General features: G+C 47.6%; 1 protein-coding gene across 1 annotated transcript in view; it reads left to right on the top strand.

The window, feature by feature from the left end:
* Nucleotides 1-1,070: 1,070 nt before the first annotated feature.
* The window catches only part of LOC109881895 (muscleblind-like protein 1), a 154,218-nt gene continuing 133,655 nt past the window's right edge, over nt 1,071-21,633 (top strand). Inside the window, exon 1 of the mRNA XM_031791231.1 lies at nt 1,071-2,156. Within this exon, the coding sequence (XP_031647091.1) occupies nt 1,983-2,156 (174 nt within the window). The 5' untranslated portion in view covers nt 1,071-1,982. The remainder of the gene's footprint in view (nt 2,157-21,633) is intronic.

Below are 21,633 nucleotides of genomic sequence, written 5' to 3'. Positions count from 1 at the left end.
CCCACAAATCCAAAAAGGAAACTGACAACTTATATCTGATTCCCAATCAGAGACAACGATAGAAAGCTGCCTCCGATTGGGAATCAAACACACCAACATAGAAACAGAATACGTAGATTGCCCACGCAAATCACACGCTGATCTAACCAAATAGAGAAATTAAAAGGCTCTCTAAGGTCAGGGCGTGACAGTTGGACTAGTAACCGAAAGGTTGCAAGATCGAATCCCCGAGCTGACAAGGAGAAAATCTGTTGTTCTGCACCTGAACAAGGCAGTTAACCCACTGTTCCCCTGTAGGCCGTCATTGTAAACAAGAACTTGTTTTTAACTGACTTGACTAGTTATATAAAGGTAAAATAATTATCTTTATTTCATTTTCCTCTTTATCTTTTTACCCCCAAACACACACACACACCACACACACCACACACACACCACACACACACCACACACACACAGACACACACACACACACTCTTCCCTTCTCGCTCTCTCTCTCTCTCTCTCTCTCTCTCTGTGAACTGGTCTAGACCCTCCCTGTCTCATCCCTCTTGGCTCTCAGCCCAGAATGTTGCTGCAACAATCGCCCGGTCTGATTGGTTCTCACGCAGGTTAAAGTCTGTTTCAATGAGTGAGGGAGGGGGAGCATTTTGATTTTCACACAGACTCCATCTCTTCTCTCTCTTACCTCTCTGTCTATTTCTCTCTCTCCCTGTCTCTCCCACCCCACTTCTTAATTGAAAAACATTTGCTGCGTGGTGCTTCATTGTAAGCGATATGGTCTTATATTTGACTTTCCAGTCGAGAGACTGGCAGTTGGTGTTAGGGCCTCTGGTGAGTTAGTGTGTGTGTGTGTGTGTGTGTGTGCATTAATATGTATCAGTATGTATTAGTGTGTTTGTTTCCATTTGTCTCTGTTAAATGCTGACTGCCTCTCCTCTCCTCTCCTCTCCTCTCCTCTCCTCTCCTCTCCTCTCCTCTCCTCTCCTCTCCTCCTCTCCTCTCCTCTCCTCTCCTCTCCTCTCCTCTCCTCTCCTCTCCTCTCCTCTCCTCTCCTCTCCATAGACAGAAGTGCCTTGCCTGAAGCCTGTAGCTGTGTGGACCTTCTAGACCACACCAGGAGCCCAAGGACTGCCATCCCTGCCAGCTGAACCTTCTGATCCCTGGTCCCTGGTGGTGCCCCCATCCTACCCATAATCCTTCCCTGCCAGCAGAACCTTCTGATCCCTGGTCCCTGGTGGTGCCCCAATCCTACCCATAATCCTTCCCTGCCAGCTGAACCTTCTGATCCCTGGTCCCTGGTGGTGCCCCCATCCTACCCATATTCCCTGCCAGCTGAACCTTCTGATCCCTGGTCCCTGGTGGTGCCCCTATCCTACCCATAATCCTGTCCTGCCACGTCTACCACCTCTCTGGAACTGTCTCGGCTCCCTTGTAGCCTGACTGTGACAACACATAGGATTTTCTTCCTTCTGTGTGGGTGAGAGGGGACTGTCCTCCCGCTGTCCCTCCCTCCACTCCGCCCCCTGCTACCTGCTCCCTCGGCACAACATGGGCCAACCCGATCAATAATGTGTTTCGCCATCCATCTCGCCTGACAGTTCAGCTGAGGAAAGTGAGAGAGAGAGAGGAGTACAGAAGTTGGAACCGCCTGTACAAAGCAAGCTTTCGTCAGTGCCACCAGCCCAGTGTCAACCCCAGTAACAGGTTCTTAGGATGGGCAATAGATCCTAGCAGAGGCCCTGGCTCACATCTAAAAACAGGCCTCGGATAGAAAACACCTTCTGTTTGGCTTGTTTCATTTTGATTTCTCTCAGTGACATTAGAAACAAACTTTCATCACACATTCTGAGACATCACATTCTGCCTGGATATCCGTTGCTCTTAATCGGCTACTTCTGCCTGGATATCCGTTGCTCTAAATCGGCTACTTCTGCCTGGATATCCGTTGCTCTAAATCGGCTACTTCTGCCTGGTTCAAAATGGCGGTAAACCTGACACCTATTCGGGACACAAAATGGCTGACTCTGGAGGTGTGTCGTGAGTTCCAAAGAGGGACGTGCTCGCGACCGGACAGCGAGTGTAAGTTTGCCCACCCTGCCAAGAGCTGTCAGGTGGAGAATGGACGAGTCATCGCCTGCTTTGACTCCCTCAAGGTGAGTCCTCACCTGATTATGGATCTCTGAAGGTCCCACTCTGGCTTTAGGGTGAATTGTCTTTGGAGTCCACACTCTCTCTGGTGGTTGAACATACCTATCATGCAACGTATTACCTGAATGTTTATCACTGTCAGCTTGTTCTTGAGGCAGGACACAAATGAAGAGGAAGGTGCATGTGATGTGGATAGAGAGATCAGGATGAAGGAAAAGCAATACGTGTCAGGAGGTTTGGAGCTTCTGCAAGAGGAAGCTGTCTGTAAGGAGAGATATCACTATAGAGGTTCATATAGACTTGGCTGGTCTGTAAGGAGAGATATCACTATAGAGGTTCATATAGACTTGGCTGGTCTGTAAGGAGAGATATCACTTTAGAGGTTCATATAGACTTGGCTGGTCTGTAAGGAGTGATATCACTTTAGAGGTTAATATAGACTTGGCTGGTCTACATAATATGTGTGTGTGTGTGTGTGTGTGCAGTGGTAATGTGTTATTTTGGGGTCGCACACTCATAGTGGGGTCTCATTCAGCCCACAGGGCTCTCTGTAATTCACTGTCTATTTCTGATCTGGCACAGACACACACTCCCACTAAATTGAGAGAAATAGAGAGAGTAAGAGAGAGTAAGAGAAAGTCAAAGAGAGACAGAGACAGAGACAGACAGACAGACAGACAGACAGACAGACAGACAGACAGACAGACAGACAGACAGACAGACGGTAAAGGTGGCTACAGCCTTCACTTGACCTGCATGCATGTGGAAGGGCAGAGTCAGGTATCTTGGGGCAGCGCGCAATTTTGTCCACATCGTCGTTGCGTTCCACCCAGAGAGGAAGTATGCCGTGTGTAGTGTATATCCACTAGGGGGCGCACGAGTAGCTTACCAAGCAAGAGGGGCCGAGGCACTCATTTTGGCTCTTAGCTAGCGACGACATTTCCACATCCGGATACGGTGTCGTATATCTTTTTTGTTTCCAAATTCTAGCTAAAAATGTCTGGCTCTTCTGCTGTTCTATGCATTATGGCTCTACTTTTAACCACAGAAGAAGAAGCAAACATGTCTCTATAAACTACGATTGTTGTAGAGTTTTACTTAGAAAATGGTGAGTTCGTCCCGGCTGAACACTACAAGAGGCTACAAAGGAGAAAACACGTCTGTTGTCCAACCTGTGTGAAGTATTTTCCAGGAAATAAATGTTCAATCCTTTCAGATATTGGTTGCTAGGTTTCACGACTTGCATTCCAGCTGCTTTGTAATCAGAATAATTAGAATTTATCTGCAGGAACTGTCGACAGAAAGCATATTAAAATCTGAGCTTCGGCAAACTCGGACAGCGATTACTACAACTGCAAGGGATTTTTCTCAATGGTCCTGATGACAGTCTGAGATGTGAGGTATCATTTTACCATGATCGACATGGACCCATATTGTCCTGATGACAGTCCTGATGACAGTCTGAGGTGTGAGGTATCATTTCACCATGATCAACATGGACCCATATTGTCCTGATGACAGTCTGAGATGTGAGGTATCATTTTACCATGATCGACATGGACCCATGTTGTCCTGATGACAGTCTGATGACAGTCCTGATGACAGTCTGATGACAGTCCTGATGACAGTCTGATGACAGTCCTGATGACAGTCCTGATGACAGTCTGAGGTGTGAGGTATCATTTCACCATGATCAACATGGACCCATATTGTCCTGATGACAGTCTGAGATGTGAAGTATCATTTCAATATGATCGCTCATATGGTCGGAGGGAGATGTGAGAAAGAGCCGGTCTTCTAAATATAAAACCACACACACTTTACAAAAGGACTTGGCGGCATGACAAGAGTACATAGCCTATCTTGCGCTTTGGTGTCTGTTTGACGATGTTTCACCTAAACACGAAACCAATCCGGTTGTCGGACAATTGGCGGGACACACACCAGCAGCAGGGTTGTAACTAGTTACCACAGCCACAAAGTCTAAAACCTATTTCGACAATTATTTTCTTAAAATCTAGTTTTAAACCTAATCCTACCCTTAAACCAAACCTTAAACACACTGATAACCTCATGCCTAACCTGAACTTTAAATTATATTTTATGTTTTCATACATTTTTACTATAAAGCCCATTTAGACTTTGTGGCTGTGGTAAGTAGAGGAATCCCAGCAGCAGGGTTGTAACTAGTTACCACAGCCACAAAGTCTAAAACCTATTTCGACAATTATTTTCTTAAAATCTAGTTTTAAACCTAATCCTACCCTTAAACCAAACCTTAAACACACTGATAACCTCATGCCTAACCTGAACTTTAAATTATATTTTATGTTTTCATACATTTTTACTATAAAGCCAATTTAGACTTTGTGGCTGTGGTAAGTAGAGGAATCCCAGCAGCCATAATCCCCGACTCCTTCACCGGTCCTGAATCTTTCTCCATGTTTGTTTGATATCAACATTGGTGTTCAAATTTCCTGATATCTCCCTCCAGCTGTCTTTTGCGAATACAACCGAAGGGCTGTAGAGGTCTCTCCAGTTCAACCAGACGCTCCTCAAAACTGGACAAAGACATAAATATAATTGCGAAACTAAAAAAAACAAAAACAAAAAAGGAAGCTTGCAGGTGGAACAGCAACATCATGTCCATCTCTTGTTTATACCTGAAGGGGTGTGGTGTAGACACAGGGGCGGGACCTGAAGGGGTGTGGTGTAGACACAGGGTTGGGACCTGAAGGGGTGTGGTTTAGACACAGGGGTGGGACCTGAAGGGGTGTGGTTTAGAGACAGGGGTGGGACCTGAAGGGTTGTGGTTTAGACACAGGGGTGGGACCTGAAGGGGTGTGCTGTAGACACAGGGCGGGACCTGACGGGGTGTGGTTTAGACACAGGGGTGTGGTGTAGACACAGGGACGGGACCTGAAGGGGTGTGGTTTAGACACAGGGTCGGGACCTGAAGGGGTGTGGTGTAGACACAGGGGCGGGACCTGAAGAGGTGTGGTTTAGACACAGGGGCGGGACCTGAAGGGGTGTGGTTTAGACACAGGGGTGGGACCTGAATGGGTGTGGTTTAGAGACAGGGGTGGGACCTGAAGGGGTGTGGTTTAGAGACAGGGGTGGGACTTGAAGGGGTGTGGTTTAGACACAGGGGTGGGACCTGAAGGGGTGTGGTTTAGACACAGCGTTGGGACCTGAAGGGGTGTGGTTTAGACACAGGGGTGGGACCTGAAGGGGTGTGGTTTAGACACAGGGGTGGGACCTGAAGGGGTGTGGTTTAGAGACAGGGGTGGGACCTGAAGGGGTGTGGTTTAGACACAGGGGTGGGACCTGAAGGGGTGTGGTTTAGACACAGGGGTGGGACCTGAAGGGGTGTGGTTTAGACATCTCTAGCTGTAGCTGACGGTTTTTGATGGGGATGGTTTTATTATGTTTCTTCGATTGACACACCTTTGAGTCAATAGACGTTTTATGTAGGACAGTGGGAGAGAGAGGGATATTCAGAGACACAACAATACTGTAAAGGTATACAGACACTCAAACCATACTGTGAATACTAGTGATGTACAGTGCCTTGCGAAAGTGTTCGGCCCCCTTGAACTTTGCGACCTTTTGCCACATTTCAGGATTCAAACATAAATATATAAAACTGTTTTTTTTTGTGAAGAATCAACAACAAGTGGGACACAATCATGAAGTGGAACGACATTTATTGGATACTTCAAACTTTTTTAACAAATCAAAAACTGAAAAATTGGGCGTGCAAAATTATTCAGCCCCTTTACTTTCAGTGCAGCAAACTCTCTCCAGAAGTTCAGTGAGGATCTCTGAATGATCCAATGTTGACCTAAATGACTAATGATGATAAATACAATCCACCTGTGTGTAATCAAGTCTCCGTAAAAATGCACCTGCACAGTGATAGTCTCAGAGGTCCGTTAAAAGCGCAGAGAGCATCATGAAGAACAAGGAACACACCAGGCAGGTCCGAGATACTGTTGTGAAGAAGTTTAAAGCCGGATTTGTACATACATACACATCCAGATCTATGACTGCTTCTCCCAAAGCCAAGTCTGTTGTATGCACCCGTCTCATGTCCTTTTGACACAATGATATATTTCCTTGGATGAATTCAGAAGTAAGAGGGACCGAGAGAGAGGGGGTGGAGTTACAATAGTGAAACATGTGTAGTAAGATCTATTTCATGTTTACACTATGCTGCTTCACTTAGCTTTGGATGCAAGGCTGAGGAGGGTACAGACGGGCTGAGAGAGATGAAAGCTGAGGAGGGTACAGACGGGGCTGAGAGAGATGAAGGCTGAGGTGGGTACAGACGGGCTGAGAGAGATGAAGGTTGAGGAGGGTACAGACGGGGCTGAGAGAGACGAAGGTTGAGGAGGGTACAGGTGGGGCTGAGAGAGAGGAAGGCTGAGGAGGGTACAGACGGGGCTGAGGGAGATGAAGCCTGAGGAGGGTACAGACGGGCTGAGAGAGATGAATGTTGAGGAGGGTACAGACGGGGCTGAGACAGATTAAGGTTGAGGAGGGTACAGATGGGGCTGAGAGAGAGGAAGGCTGAGGAGGGTACAGACGGGGCTGAGAGAGATGAAGGCTGAGGAGGGTACAGACGGGGCTGAGAGAGATGAAGGCTGAGGAGGGTACAGACGGGGCTGAGAGAGGTGAAGGCTGAGGAGGGTACAGACGGGCTGAGAGAGAGGAAGGCTGAGGAGGGTACAGACGGGCTGAGAGAGATGAAGGCTGAGGAGGGTACAGACGGGGCTGAGAGAGGTGAAGGCTGAGGAGGGTACAGACGGGGCTGAGAGAGATGAAGGCTGAGGAGGGTACAGACGGGGCTGAGAGAGGTGAAGGCTGAGGAGGGTACAGACGGGCTGAGAGAGATGAAGGCTGAGGAGGGTACAGACGGGGCTGAGAGAGAGGAAGGCTGAGGAGGATACAGACGGGGCTGGGAGAGGTGAAGGCTGAGGAGGGTACAGACGGGGCTGAGAGAGATGAAGACTGAGGAGCGTACAGACGGGGCTGAGAGAGATGAAGGCTGAGGAGGGTACAGACAGGGCTGAGAGAGATGAAGGCTGAGGAGGGAACAGACAGGGCTGAGAGAGATGAAGGCTGAGGAGGATACAGACGGGATGAGAGAGATGAAGGCTGAGGAGGGTACAGACAGGGCTGAGAGAGGTGAAGGCTGAGGAGGGTACAGATGGGGCTGAGAGAGATGAAGGGAGGGAAGTGGGTACAGACGGGCTGAGAGAGATGAAGGCTGAGGAGGGTACAGACAGGGCTGAGAGAGATGAAGGCTGAGGAGGGTACAGAAGGGGCTGAGAGAGATGAAGGGAGGGAAGTGGGTACAGAGGGCTGAGAGAGAATGGAAGTGGGACAGGTGGGCTGAGAGACATGAAGGGAGGGAAGTGGGTACAGAGGGCTGAGAGACATGAAGGGAGGGAAGTGGGTACAGATGGGGCTGAGAGAGAAGAAGGGAAGTGGGTACAGACGGGGCTGAGAGAGATGAAGGGAGGGAAGTGGGTACAGACGGGCTGAGAGAGATGAAGGCTGAGGAGGGTACAGACAGGGCTGAGAGAGATGAAGGCTGAGGAGGGTACAGAAGGGGCTGAGAGAGATGAAGGGAGGGAAGTGGGTACAGAGGGCTGAGAGAGAATGGAAGTGGGACAGGTGGGCTGAGAGACATGAAGGGAGGGAAGTGGGTACAGAGGGCTGAGAGACATGAAGGGAGGGAAGTGGGTACAGATGGGGCTGAGAGAGAAGAAGGGAAGTGGGTACAGACGGGCTGAGAGAGAACACACACACACACAAACGAACAAATGCACAAATACACCTCTACCCCTGTCTATCCATCTTTACCTGTGAATTTAAATTCTAAAGTGTGTGTATTTGTGCGTTTGTGTTTGCATGTTTCTGTGTGCGTGTGTTTTTTAGGTCGTGCTTGGTGTTGGCTCACACTCTAAGACTACCGCCTGCAGCTTGTTACCATTACAAGATGGAAATTGAAACTGGCTCTTATGAAGTAAATTAATGTATATCTGGTAGGATTCTGAAATACAGTTAACAATGTAACCTATTCAAATAATGTTGTAACCTATTCAATTAATATAGTAACCTATTCAATTAACATTGTAACCTATTCAATTAATATAGTAACCTATTCAATTAACATTGTAACATATTCAATTAATATAGTAACCTATTCAATTAACATTGTAACCTATTCAATTAATATAGTAACCTATTCAATTAACATTGTAACCTATTCAATTAATATAGTAACCTATTCAATTAACATTGTAACCTATTCAATTAATATAGTAACCTATTCAATTAATATAGTAACCTATTCAATTAACATTGTAACCTATTCAATTAATATAGTAACCTATTCAATTAACATTGTAACCTATTCAATTAATATAGTAACCTATTCAATTAACATTGTAACCTATTCAATTAACGTTGTAACCTATTCAATTAACATTGTAACCCATTCAATTAATATAGTAACCTATTCAATTAACATTGTAACCTATTCAATTAATATAGTAACCTATTCAATTAACATTGTAACCTATTCAATTAACGTTGTAACCTATTCAATTAATATAGTAACCTATTCAATTAATATAGTAACCTATTCAATTAATATAGTAACCTATTCAATTAACATTGTAACCTATTCAATTAACGTTGTAACCTATTCAATTAACATTGTAACCTATTCAATTAATATAGTAACCTATTCAATTAACATTGTAACCTATTCAATTAACATTGTAACCTATTCAATTAATGTTGTAACCTATTCAATTAACATTGTAACCTATTCAATTAACATTGTAACCTATTCAATTAACATTGTAACCTATTCAATTAACATTGTAACCTATTCAATTAACATTGTAACCTATTCAATTAACGCTGTAACCTATTCAATTAATATAGTAACCTATTCAAATAACATTGTAAGCTATTCAATTAACATTGTAACCTATTCAATTAATATAGTAACCTATACAATTAACATTGTAACCTATTCACCTACCCTTTTATGAGAAGCACATGTGTTTGATTCTACAGCTAGCTAGAGGCTTCTCCCACAAGAGCTAGAGGCTTCTCCCACAAGAGCTAGAGGCTTCTCCCACAAGAGCTAGAGGCTTCTCCCACCAGAGCTAGAGGCTTCTCCCACAAGAGCTAGAGGCTTCTCCCACAAGAGCTAGAGGCTTCTCCCAGAAGAGCTAGAGGTTACTGACCTAGAATAACACACCCTGTACTGACCTAGAATACACACCTTGTACTGACCTAGAATAACACACCCTGTACTGACCCAGAATAACACATGGTACTGACCCAGAATAGCACACACGGTACTGACCCAGAATAGCACACACGGTACTGACCCAGAATAACACACACGGTACTGACCCAGAATAACACACACGGTACTGACCCAGAATAACACACACGGTACTGACCCAGAATAGCACACACGGTACTGACCCAGAATAACACACACGGTACTGACCCAGAATAACACACACGGTACTGACCCAGAATAACACACACGGTACTGACCCAGAATAACACACGCGGTACTGACCCAGAATAACACACACGGTAACTCAGATGATCTATCGCTTAGTATTTTGGAGTCATTTAAACAAATACTAGGTTACTGTGTAAATATATGTAATGCTTGTCGTCTGGGGAAGAGGAGAGGAGGACCGAGGTGCAGCGTGGTAAGTGTCCATATTTTAAATATTTTAATGAAATGAAAACAATAAACAGTCAACGAACAGTCCTGTAAGGTCCAACACAACACTAAACAGAAAATAACCACCCACAAAACACAATGGAAAACAGGCTACCTAAATAGGGTTCTCAATCAGGGACACCGATTGACAGCTGCCTCTGATTGAGAACCATACCAGGCCAAACACAGAAATAGAAAATCATAGACAAACTAACATAGACAACCCACCCAACTCACGCCCTGACCATACTAAAACATAGACAACCCACCCAACTCACGCCCTGACCATACTAAAACATAGACAACCCACCCAACTCACGCCCTGACCAGACTAAAACATAGACAACCCACCCAACTCACGCCCTGACCATACTAAAACATAGACAACCCACCCAACTCACGCCCTGACCAGACTAAAACATAGACAACCCACCCAACTCACGCCCTGACCACACTAAAACAGACAACCCACCCAACTCACGCCCTGACCACACTAAAACAGACAACCCACCCAACTCACGCCCTGACCCTACTAAAACATAGACAACCCACCCAACTCACGCCCTGACCACACTAAAACATAGACAACCCACCCCAACTCACGCCCTGACCAGACTAAAACATAGACAACCCACCCCAACTCACGCCCTGACCATACTAAAACATAGACAACCCACCCAACTCACGCCCTGACCATACTAAAACAGACAACCCACCCAACTCACGCCCTGACCATACTAAAACATAGACAACCTACCCAACTCACGCCCTGACCATACTAAAACATAGACAACCCACCCAACTCACGCCCTGACCATACTAAAACAAACATAGACAACCCACCCCAACTCACGCCCTGACCAGACTAAAACATAGACAACCCACCCAACTCACGCCCTGACCACACTAAAACAGACAACCCACCCAACTCACGCCCTGACCACACTAAAACAGACAACCCACCCAACTCACGCCCTGACCATACTAAAACATAGACAACCCACCCAACTCACGCCCTGACCACACTAAAACATAGACAACCCACCCCAACTCACGCCCTGACCAGACTAAAACATAGACAACCCACCCAACTCACGCCCTGACCACACTAAAACATAGACAACCCACCCCAACTCACGCCCTGACCAGACTAAAACATAGACAACCCACCCCAACTCACGCCCTGACCAGACTAAAACATAGACAACCTACCCAACTCACGCCCTGACCATACTAAAACATAGACAACCCACCCAACTCACGCCCTGACCATACTAAAACAAACATAGACAACCCACCCAACTCACGCCCTGACCACACTAAAACAGACAACCCACCCAACTCACGCCCTGACCACACTAAAACAGACAACCCACCCAACTCACGCCCTGACCATACTAAAACATAGACAACCCACCCCAACTCACGCCCTGACCATACTAAAACATAGACAACCCACCCAACTCACGCCCTGACCATACTAAAACATAGACAACCCACCCAACTCACGCCCTGACCATACTAAAACATAGACAACCCACCCAACTCACGCCCTGACCATACTAACACATAGACAACCCACCCAACTCACGCCCTGACCATACTAAAACATAGACAACCCACCCAACTCACGCCCCTGACCATACTAAAACAAAGACAACCCACCCAACTCACACCCTGACCATACTAAAAACATAAACAACCCACCCCAACTCACGCCCCTGACCATACTAAAACAAAGACAACCCACCCAACTCACACCCTGACCATACTAAAAACATAGACAACCCACCCAACTCACGCCCCTGACCATACTAACACATAGACAACCCACCCAACTCACACCCTGACCATACTAAAAACATAGACAACCCACCCCAACTCACACCCTGACCATACTAAAAACATAGACAACCCACCCAACTCACGCCCTGACCACACTAAAAACATAGACAACCCACCCAACTCACGCCCTGACCATACTAAAACATAGACAAAACAAAGGAACTAAGGTCAGAACGTGACAGTATATCTTCATTGTCTCGGTTCTGCTAATCTAAAGTTATTGAATATTTACAAATGATGATGAATTAATATTTTATAGTCAATCTAACACGTATTAAATAAGTTAAATAAGTTAAATAAGTTATACTTGATTACAGAATGTTTCACGTCTTTACTTAAAAAAATTAAGTTGTAGTCAGACATTGATATTTGAGAAGAAAAAAACCACTTGATTTATCTGTGTTGTGCTGATATAGAATTGTCACATTGTAATAGTGACACGTGGCTCTAGTTTAAGAGGATTGTGGGTAATTAGACATGTTTTGACTGTGTAATGTAGTATTCTTGTTGGAATAAAATGTATTAAAATGAACAGATATCAAACCGTCCAACAAATGGACTGTCATTAATGAAACAAGCCATTCCCATGGTTACCTACTAAAGGGGGTTCAAATGACAAAACAATGTCAAACCATAAGGCAATGTCTAGGGCTGTTTACGGTGACCATATCACCGCCATTCCCATGGTTACCTACTAAAGGGGGTTCAAATGACAAAACAATGTCAAACCATAAGGCAATGTCTAGGGCTGTTTACGGTGACCATATCACCGCCATTCCCATGGTTACCTACTAAAGGGGGTTCAAATGACAAAACAATGTCAAACCATAAGGCAACGTCTAGGGCTGTTTATGGTGACCATATCACCGCCATTCCCATGGTTACCTACTAAAGGGGGTTCAAATGACCAAACAATAGCAAACCATAAGGCAATGTCTAGGGCTGTTTACGGTGACCATATCACCGCCATTCCCATGGTTACCTACTAAAGGGGGTTCAAATGACAAAACAATGTCAAACCATAAGGCAACGTCTAGGGCTGTTTATGGTGACCATATCACCGCCATTCCCATGGTTACCTACTAAAGGGGGTTCAAATGACCAAACAATAGCAAACCATAAGGCAATGTCTAGGGCTGTTTACGGTGACCATATCACCGCCATTCCCATGGTTACCTACTAAAGGGGGTTCAAATGACAAAACAATGTCAAACCATAAGGCAACGTCTAGGGCTGTTTACGGTGACCATATCACCGCCATTCCCATGGTTACCTACTAAAGGGGGTTCAAATGACAAAACAATGTCAAACCATAAGGCAACGTCTAGGGCTGTTTATGGTGACCATATCACCGCCATTCCCATGGTTACCTACTAAAGGGGGTTCAAATGACCAAACAATAGCAAACCATAAGGCAACGTCTAGGGCTGTTTATGGTGACCATATCACCGCCATTCCCATGGTTACCTACTAAAGGGGGTTCAAATGACAAAACAATGTCAAACCATAAGGCAACGTCTAGGGCTGTTTATGGTGACCATATCACCGCCATTCCCATGGTTACCTACTAAAGGGGGTTCAAATGACAAAACAATGTCAAACCATAAGGCAATGTCTAGGGCTGTTTATGGTGACCATATCACCGCCATTCCCATGGTTACCTACTAAAGGGGGTTCAAATGACAAAACAATGTCAAACCATAAGGCAACGTCTAGGGCTGTTTATGGTGACCATATCACCGCCATTCCCATGGTTACCTACTAAAGGGGGTTCAAATGACAAAACAATGTCAAACCATAAGGCAACGTCTAGGGCTGTTTACGGTGACCATATCACCGCCATTCCCATGGTTACCTACTAAAGGGGGTTCAAATGACAAAACAATGTCAAACCATAAGGCAATGTCTAGGGCTGTTTACGGTGACCATATCACCGCCATTCCCATGGTTACCTACTAAAGGGGGTTCAAATGACAAAACAATGTCAAACCATAAGGCAACGTCTAGGGCTGTTTATGGTGACCATATCACCGCCATTCCCATGGTTACCTACTAAAGGGGGTTCAAATGACAAAACAATAGCAAACCATAAGGCAACGTCTAGGGCTGTTTACGGTGACCATATCACCGCCATTCCCATGGTTACCTACTAAAGGGGGTTCAAATGACCAAACAATAGCAAACCATAAGGCAATGTCTAGGGCTGTTTACGGTGACCATATCACCGCCATTCCCATGGTTACCTACTAAAGGGGGTACAAATGACCAAACAATGTCAAACCATAAGGCAACGTCTAGGGCTGTTTACGGTGACCATATCACCGCCACAGTCTTGGCCACAACCACAAAAAAATGACTAATCACAACTGCTCACACTTCACAAACAAAGGTAGAAGGGACCCTACAGTTATTTAGGTTCATTATAGCACATGTTCATGTTTATGTCACTTCAATCGTTACAGTTCAGAATAATGAATTACAATTTAGTGTCAAAAAAGTTCATGAAACAGTTAATTATTTAGAAAGGGATTTAGAAACAGACCATATTTGTGCTGATGTCACTGTTTTACTTGACGTGTTGAACACTGATATACTGTGAGTTGGGTTTTACTCCATTGGTTCTTGTAACGGCGTTCTTCGTTTGTTGAAAGCGAGTCGGACCGAAATGCAGCGTGGTGGTTAATCATGATCTTTAATAAAGAAAACGGCGATACATGAAATAACTAAATAAATACGAAAACAACAAACGGAACGTGAAACCTAATACAGCCTATCTGGTGAACACTACACAGAGACAGGAACAATCACCCACGAAAGACAAAGCGAACTCAGGCTACCTAAATACGGTTCCCAATCAGAGGCAACTAGAAGCACCTGACTCTGATCAAGAACCGCCTCAGGCAGCCAAGCCTAACTAGACACACCCCTAAACCTAGCAATCCCAAATCCTATAAAACCCCAAAACGAAACACAACACGTAAACCCATGTCACACCCTGGCCTGACCAAAATATATAACGAAAACACAAAACACTAAGACCAAGGCGTGACAGAACCCCCCCCCCCCCCCCAAGGTGCGGACTCCCGGACGCACCTCAAAACCATAGGGAGGGTCCGGGTGGGCGTCTGTCATTGGTGGCGGCTCCGGCTCGGGACGTGGACCCCACTTCATTAATGTCCTAGTTCCTCCCCTTCACGTCCTGGGATAATCCACCCTCGCCGCCGACCATGGCCTAATAGTCCTCACCCAGAACCCCACAGAACTAAGGAGCAGCTCGTGACTGAGGGGCATCTCGGGACTGAGGGACAGCTCGGGACTGAGGGGCAGCTCGAGACTGAGGGGCAGCTCGGGACTGAGGGGCAGCTCGGGACTGAGGGGCAGCTCGGGACTGAGGGGCAGCCCGGAACTGAGGGGCAACCCGGAACTGAGGGGCAGCCCGGAACTGAGGGGCAGCCCGGAACTGAGGGGCAGCCCGGAACTGAGGGGAAGCCCAGTACTGAGAGGAAGCCCAGTACTGAGAGGAAGCCCAGTACTGAGATGAAGCTCAGGTAGGTAGTAGGCTCCGGTAGATCCTGGCTGGCTGGCGGATCTGGAAGATTCAGGTTGACTAGCAGATCTGGAAGATTCTGGTTGACTAGCAGATCTGGAAGATTCTGGTTGAGTGGCGGATCTAGCTGCTCTATGCAGACTGACAGCTCTGACTGCTCAATGCAGGCTGACAGCTCCTTGCAGACTGGCAGCTCCTTGCAGACTGGCAGCTCATTGCAGACTGGCAGCTCCTTGCAGACTGGCAGCTCCTTGCAGACTGACAGCTCTGGCTGCTCCTTGCAGACTGGCAGCTCCTTGCAGACTGACAGCTCCTTGCAGACTGACAGCTCCTTGCAGACTGACAGTTCCTTGCAGACTGGCAGCTCCTTGCAGACTGACATCTCTGGCTGCTTCATGCAGACTGACAGCTCTGACTTCTCCATGCAGACTGGCAGCTCCTTGCAGACTGACAGCTCCTTGCAGACTGGCGGCTCCTTGCAGACTGACAGCACCCTGCAGACTGACAGCTCCTTGCAGACTGACAGCTCCCTGCAGACTGGCAGCTCCTTGCAGACTGGCAGCTCCTTGCAGACTGACAGCTCTGGCTGCTTCATGCAGACTGACAGCTCTGACTGCTCCATGCAGACTGACAGCTCCTTGCAGACTGGCGGCTCCTTGCAGACTGACAGCTCCCTGCAGACTGGCAGCTCCTTGCAGACTGACAGCTCCTTGCAGACTGACAGCACCCTGCAGACTGGCAGCTCAGGCTGCTTCAAACAGGCAGGAGGCTCCGGCAGCGCAGGAGAGGAGGAAGGCTCTGGCTGCGCTAAACAGGCGGGAGACCCCGACAGCGCAGGAGGGAAGGAAGGCTCTGGCTGTGCTGAACAGGCGGGAGACTCCGACAGCGCAGGAGGGTAGGAAGGCTCTGGCTGTGCTGAACAGGCGGGAGACTCCGACAGAGCAGGAGAGGCGAGGCGCACTGTAGGCCTGATGCGTGGTGCGGGCACTGGTGATACTGGAGCGAGGACACGCACAGGAAGCCTGGTGCGGGGAGCTGCTACCGGAGGACTGGTGTGTGGAGGTGGCACAGGATGTGCAAGGCTAGGGATGTGCACAGGAGGCCTGGTGCGTGAGGCTGGCACCAACTTCACCAGCTGACTAACACGCACCTCAGGACGAGTATGGAGCACTAACTCAGGTGCCATCAAATCCCCGACACGATCCGTCGGACGAATATGATATCTATAGCACCAAGCTAGCAACTCCCTCATTACTCTCCACTCCACTTTCCCCATTAACTCCTTCACAGTCTCTGCTTCGCTCACCTCTAACACCGGCTCTGGTTCTGGTCTCCTCCTTGGCTCCTCACGATAAACAAGGAGAGTTGGCTCAGGTCCATCTCCTGACTCAGCCACTCTCCCTCTGAGCCCCCCCCCAATACATTTTTTGGGGTGACTCTCGGGTTTCACTCTGCGCCGCCGTGTCTGTTTCTCCAACTCCATTCGCCTATAGCCTTCTTCGCACTGCTTTAGCGAATCCCATGCGGGCTCCTGCACTCTCTCTGGGTCGGCCACCCACCTGTCGATTTCTTCCCACGTCGTTTACTCCATGCCATTGCTGTCCATAACGTCCTCCTTTCGCTTTTCCTGCGGTCGCTGCCTGTAACCACGCCGCTCGGTCCGTATGTGGTGGGTGATTCTGTAACGGTGTTCTTCGTTTGTTGAAAGAGAGTCGGACCGAAATGCAGCGTGGTGGTTAATCATGATCTTTAATAAAGAAAACGGCGATACATGAAATAACTAAATAAATACGAAAACAACAAACGGAACGTGAAACCTAATACAGCCTATCTGGTGAACACTACACAGAGACAGGAACAATCACCCACGAAAGACAAAGCGAACTCAGGCTACCTAAATACGGTTCCCAATCAGAGGCAACGAGAAGCACCTGACTCTGATCAAGAACCGCCTCAGGCAGCCAAGCCTAACTAGACACACCCCTAAACCTAGCAATCCCAAATCCTATAAAACCCCAATACGAAACACAACACGTAAACCCATGTCACACCCTGGCCTGACCAAAATATATAACGAAAACACAAAACACTAAGACCAAGGCGTGACAGTTCTGGACAACTGCTTTCTACAAAGACATTGAGTTAGCAGAACTAATCACTTTTTACTGTTTGTGTGTGTGTGTGTGTGTGTGTGTGTGTGTGTGTGTGTGTGTGTGTGTGTGTGTGTGTGTGTGTGTGTGTGTGTGTGTGTGTGTGTGTGTGTGTGTGTGTGTGTGTGTGTGTGTGTGTGAAAATGGAGGCTGCAGTCATACTGTGTCTACTGCATTATTAAGAGCAATGAGTCTGAAATATAAAGCCCAATCCTGTCCAAATAGTTAATGGGCAATGGGAACGCACTGCAGGACACACACACACACACACACACACACACACAAACAAATACTGAATACTGTATTTAAATCTGTGTCGGTTTGTGTGTGCGAGGGAGGGAGGGCGGGAGGGAGTCAGCGAGGGAGGGAGGGAGTCAGCGAGGGAGGGAGGGAGGGAGTCAGCGAGGGAGGGAGGGAGGGAGGGAGTCAGCGAGGGAGGGATGGAGGGAGGGAGTCAGCGAGGGAGGGAGGGAGGGAGGGAGTCAGCGAGGGAGTGATGGAGGGAGGGAGTCAGCGAGGGAGGGAGGGAGTCAGCGAGGGAGGGAGGGAGGGAGTCAGCGAGGGAGGGAGGGAGGGAGTCAGCGAGGGAGGGAGGGAGGGAGGGAGGGAGAGAGTCAGCGAGGGAGGGAGGGAGGGAGTCAGCGAGGGAGGGAGGGAGTCAGTGAGGGAGGGAGGGAGGGAGGGAGTCAGCGAGGGAGGGAGGGAGTCAGTGAGGGAGGGAGGGAGTGAGGGAGGGAGTCAGCGAGGGAGGGAGGGAGGGAGTCAGTGAGGGAGGGAGGGAGGGAGTCAGCGAGGGAGGGAGAGAGGGAGGGAGGGAGGGAGTCAGCGAGGGAGGGAGGGAGAGAGGGAGGGAGGGTGTGTGTGTGTGTGTGAGGCTGTTGTTCTGAGGCACCCCCTCCAGACCCATACATTAGAGTTTTCAGCCGTGTCAGCGGTTGATTTTATAATAAGAAGATTTGTCCCAATGAGGACCTAAAATGACCTACACTATGTCCTTGGTATTTAGACTTGTGAAGATGGAAACATCTGAACATCTGTAGTGGAAGGAAGGGTGTGTTTGTGATCGGGGGGGGGGCAAGGGAAGGGAAGGGGAGGGGAGGGGAGGGAAGGGAAGGGAAGGGAAGGGAAGGGAAGGGAAGGGAAGGGAAGGGAGCTGATGGTAATATCTGTGGTGAGTCGTACTGTCTCCTCACTGCTGCAGAATAGATCATGAGTTATGGAGAGAATGTTTCCCCTGTTAACTTCCTTCCACCCTCCCGTCCTGCTCCAAGTGAACAAATCGTCCCCTCTTCCCTTCCTCCCCTCTCCTCTTCCTCCACCCCCTCATCCCACCATTTCAAACCGACGCTCTGATTTTAAGCAGGCCATTTGTAAGCCTTTGAAGAGATGCAGGAAAACAAACATTTCAATTAGAATGCAGACTAGTGAAGGATAGGGGGAGAGGTACACACAGAGAGGGAGTGAAGGAAAATGCATTCAGTCTTGGACAGCGGGTCAGCCAGCTCTACTGCATTTCTCTTCAGCCTCTCTCATATCCTGCCCTCCGTCTTTCTTTCTTCCTCTCTCCATCCTCATCCCTTACTTTCTCTCCTCACCATCTCTCTCTCTTCATTCATCTCACCATCTCTCTCTCTCCACTCATCTCACCATATCTCTCTCCACTCATCTCCTCATCTCTCTCTCCACTCATCTCACCATCTGCTCTCGATTCATCTCTCTCACCACATCTGTATCTACCCATTCTCTCTCTCTTCTCTCCTCTCTACCCATCCTCTCTCTCCTCTCCTCTCTATCCATCCTCTCTCCTCTCCTCTCTACCCATCATCTCTCTCCTCTCTACCCATCCTCTCTTTCCTCTCCTCTCTACCCATCATCTCTCTCCTCTCCTCTCCTCTCCTCTCCTCTCCTCTCCTCTCCTCTCCTCTCCTCTCCTCTCCTCTCCTCTCCTCTCCTCTCCTCTCCTCTCCTCTCCTCTCTACCCATCCTCACTCTACTCTCCTCTCTATCATCATCTCTCTCCTCTCCTCTCTATCCATCCTCTCTCTCTCCTCTCTACCCATCCTCTCTCTCCTCTCCTCTCTACCCATCCTCTCTCTCCTCTCCTCTCTATCCATCCTCTCTCTCTCCTCTCTACCCATCCTCTCTCTCCTCTCTACCCATCCTCTCCTCTCTACCCATCCTCTCTCTCCTCTCTACCCATCCTCTCTTTCCTCTCCTCTCTACCCATCCTCTCGCTCTCCTCTCCTCTCTATCCATCCTCTCTCCTCTCCTCTCTACCCATCCTCTCTCCTCTCCTCTCTACCCATCCTCTCTCTCCTCTCTACCCATCCTCTCTTTCCTCTCCTCTCTACCCATCCTCTCGCTCTCCTCTCCTCTCCTCTCTATCCATCCTCTTTCCTCTCCTCTCTACCCATCCTCTCTCCTCTCCTCTCTATCCATCCTCTCTCTCTCCTCTCCTCTCCTCTCTATCCAACCTCTCTCTCTCCTCTCCTCTCTATCCAACCTCTCTCTCCTCTCCTCTCTATCCATCCTCTCTCTCTCCTCTCCTCTCTATCCAACCTCTCTCCTCTCCTCTCTATTCATCCTCTCTCTCTCCTCTCCTCTCCTCTCTATCCAACCTCTCTCCTCTCCTCTCCTCTATTCATCCTCTCTCTCTCCTCTCCTCTCTATCCAACCTCTCTCTCCTCTCCTCTCTATCGGTTCTCTCTCTCTCTCTCTCTCTGAGTCTGTTTTCAGCTGTGTTTTAATGAGAGTAAGGATAATAATCGCTCCAAGGGTAATCACTTAGTATAAACATTGATCCTCTTGATGAAACAAACACACAAATTGCTCCATGCACGCACGCATGCACACACACACACACACACACACACACACACCATGGCCTCTGTCAGTAATTAAGTCCCAGGCTGACTCACGGACCTGCAGGCTCTGAGTGCCAGTGAAGCATTATGGGACATTGAGTATTCTGCTCATGTAGGAGTATACTGATTGATCTGTGCTTGTTGCCTTTGTAATCAGATCTCCTTCTGCACCAGACTGACCGTAGAGGAGGGGGTCAGTGTGTAATTGCTGAAACAAAAACAAAAGTTGCGATTCCAAGGATCAATGTGAGAGTAGATTGTGTGTGTGTGTGTGTGTGTGTTTCTGTATCTATTAACATGTATTTATGAAGTCAAAATAGGGCCCATCAGTCACTTCTTTAATTACGGGATCATGACGGTTGGATTTGTGATGCTCATTAAAGCCAGTAAGACTATCTATCACCATTGGCATCAGTTAATGGGATCCTAATAAAATGAAAATGAAATCACAGAACAGAGACATTTATCAACTTCAATCTCTCCCTCTGATGTTGGCCGGTAAGGCCTGGATCGCTGCCGGCATTCCAATTCATCCCAAAGGTGTTCAGATGGGGTTGAGGTCAGGGCTCTGTGCAGTACAGTCAACTTCTTCGACACCGATCTCGACAAACCATTTCTGTACGGACCTCGCTTTGTGCACTGGGGCCATTGGACTGCTGAAACAAAAAAGGGCCTTCCCTAAACTGTTGCCACAATGTAGAACTTCTCTAATGATCTCTCTCTCCTCCCACTCCATTGGCCAATCTGATTCAGAAAGAGAGACACTGTAGAATAAAACATTAACACATTTTTATATTAATTTACAACAACTGAACATGTTGTAAAATAATATACAGATGTGTTAATTAATGTTATATTGTACAGTGTCTCTCTTTCTGAATCAGATAGATCAATCGAGTGGGAGGAGAGAGAGATCATTAGAGAAGTTCTACTTAACGGAAACCGTTTTAGCAACATGAACTATTGATCCTCCACCACCATAACGCGATGATTGTGTGTTACTGTGTGTCTCAAGCACACAACGTGCAGATTTAAAGCATGAAAGGTTCTCTCAGTAGTAAACAGAAGTAGAGCAAACAGAGAGAGTGTCTGTGATCCTACGGCAGTCACCATCACATCACTGACCCTGTATATGCCAGTCACCATCACTGACCCTGTATATGTCAGTCACCATCACTGACCCTGTATATGCCAGTCACCATCCCTGACCCGGTATATGCCAGTCACCATCACATCACTGACCCTGTATATGTCAGTCACCATCACTGACCCTGTATATGTCAATCACCATCACTGCCCCTGTAT

Source organism: Oncorhynchus kisutch, linkage group LG15, assembly GCF_002021735.2.
Source record: "Oncorhynchus kisutch isolate 150728-3 linkage group LG15, Okis_V2, whole genome shotgun sequence".
NCBI classification, from domain to species: Eukaryota; Metazoa; Chordata; class Actinopteri; order Salmoniformes; family Salmonidae; genus Oncorhynchus; species Oncorhynchus kisutch.
The sequence above is the reverse complement of the archived record's forward strand: the minus strand, read 5'-3'. Positions and strand labels throughout refer to the sequence as shown.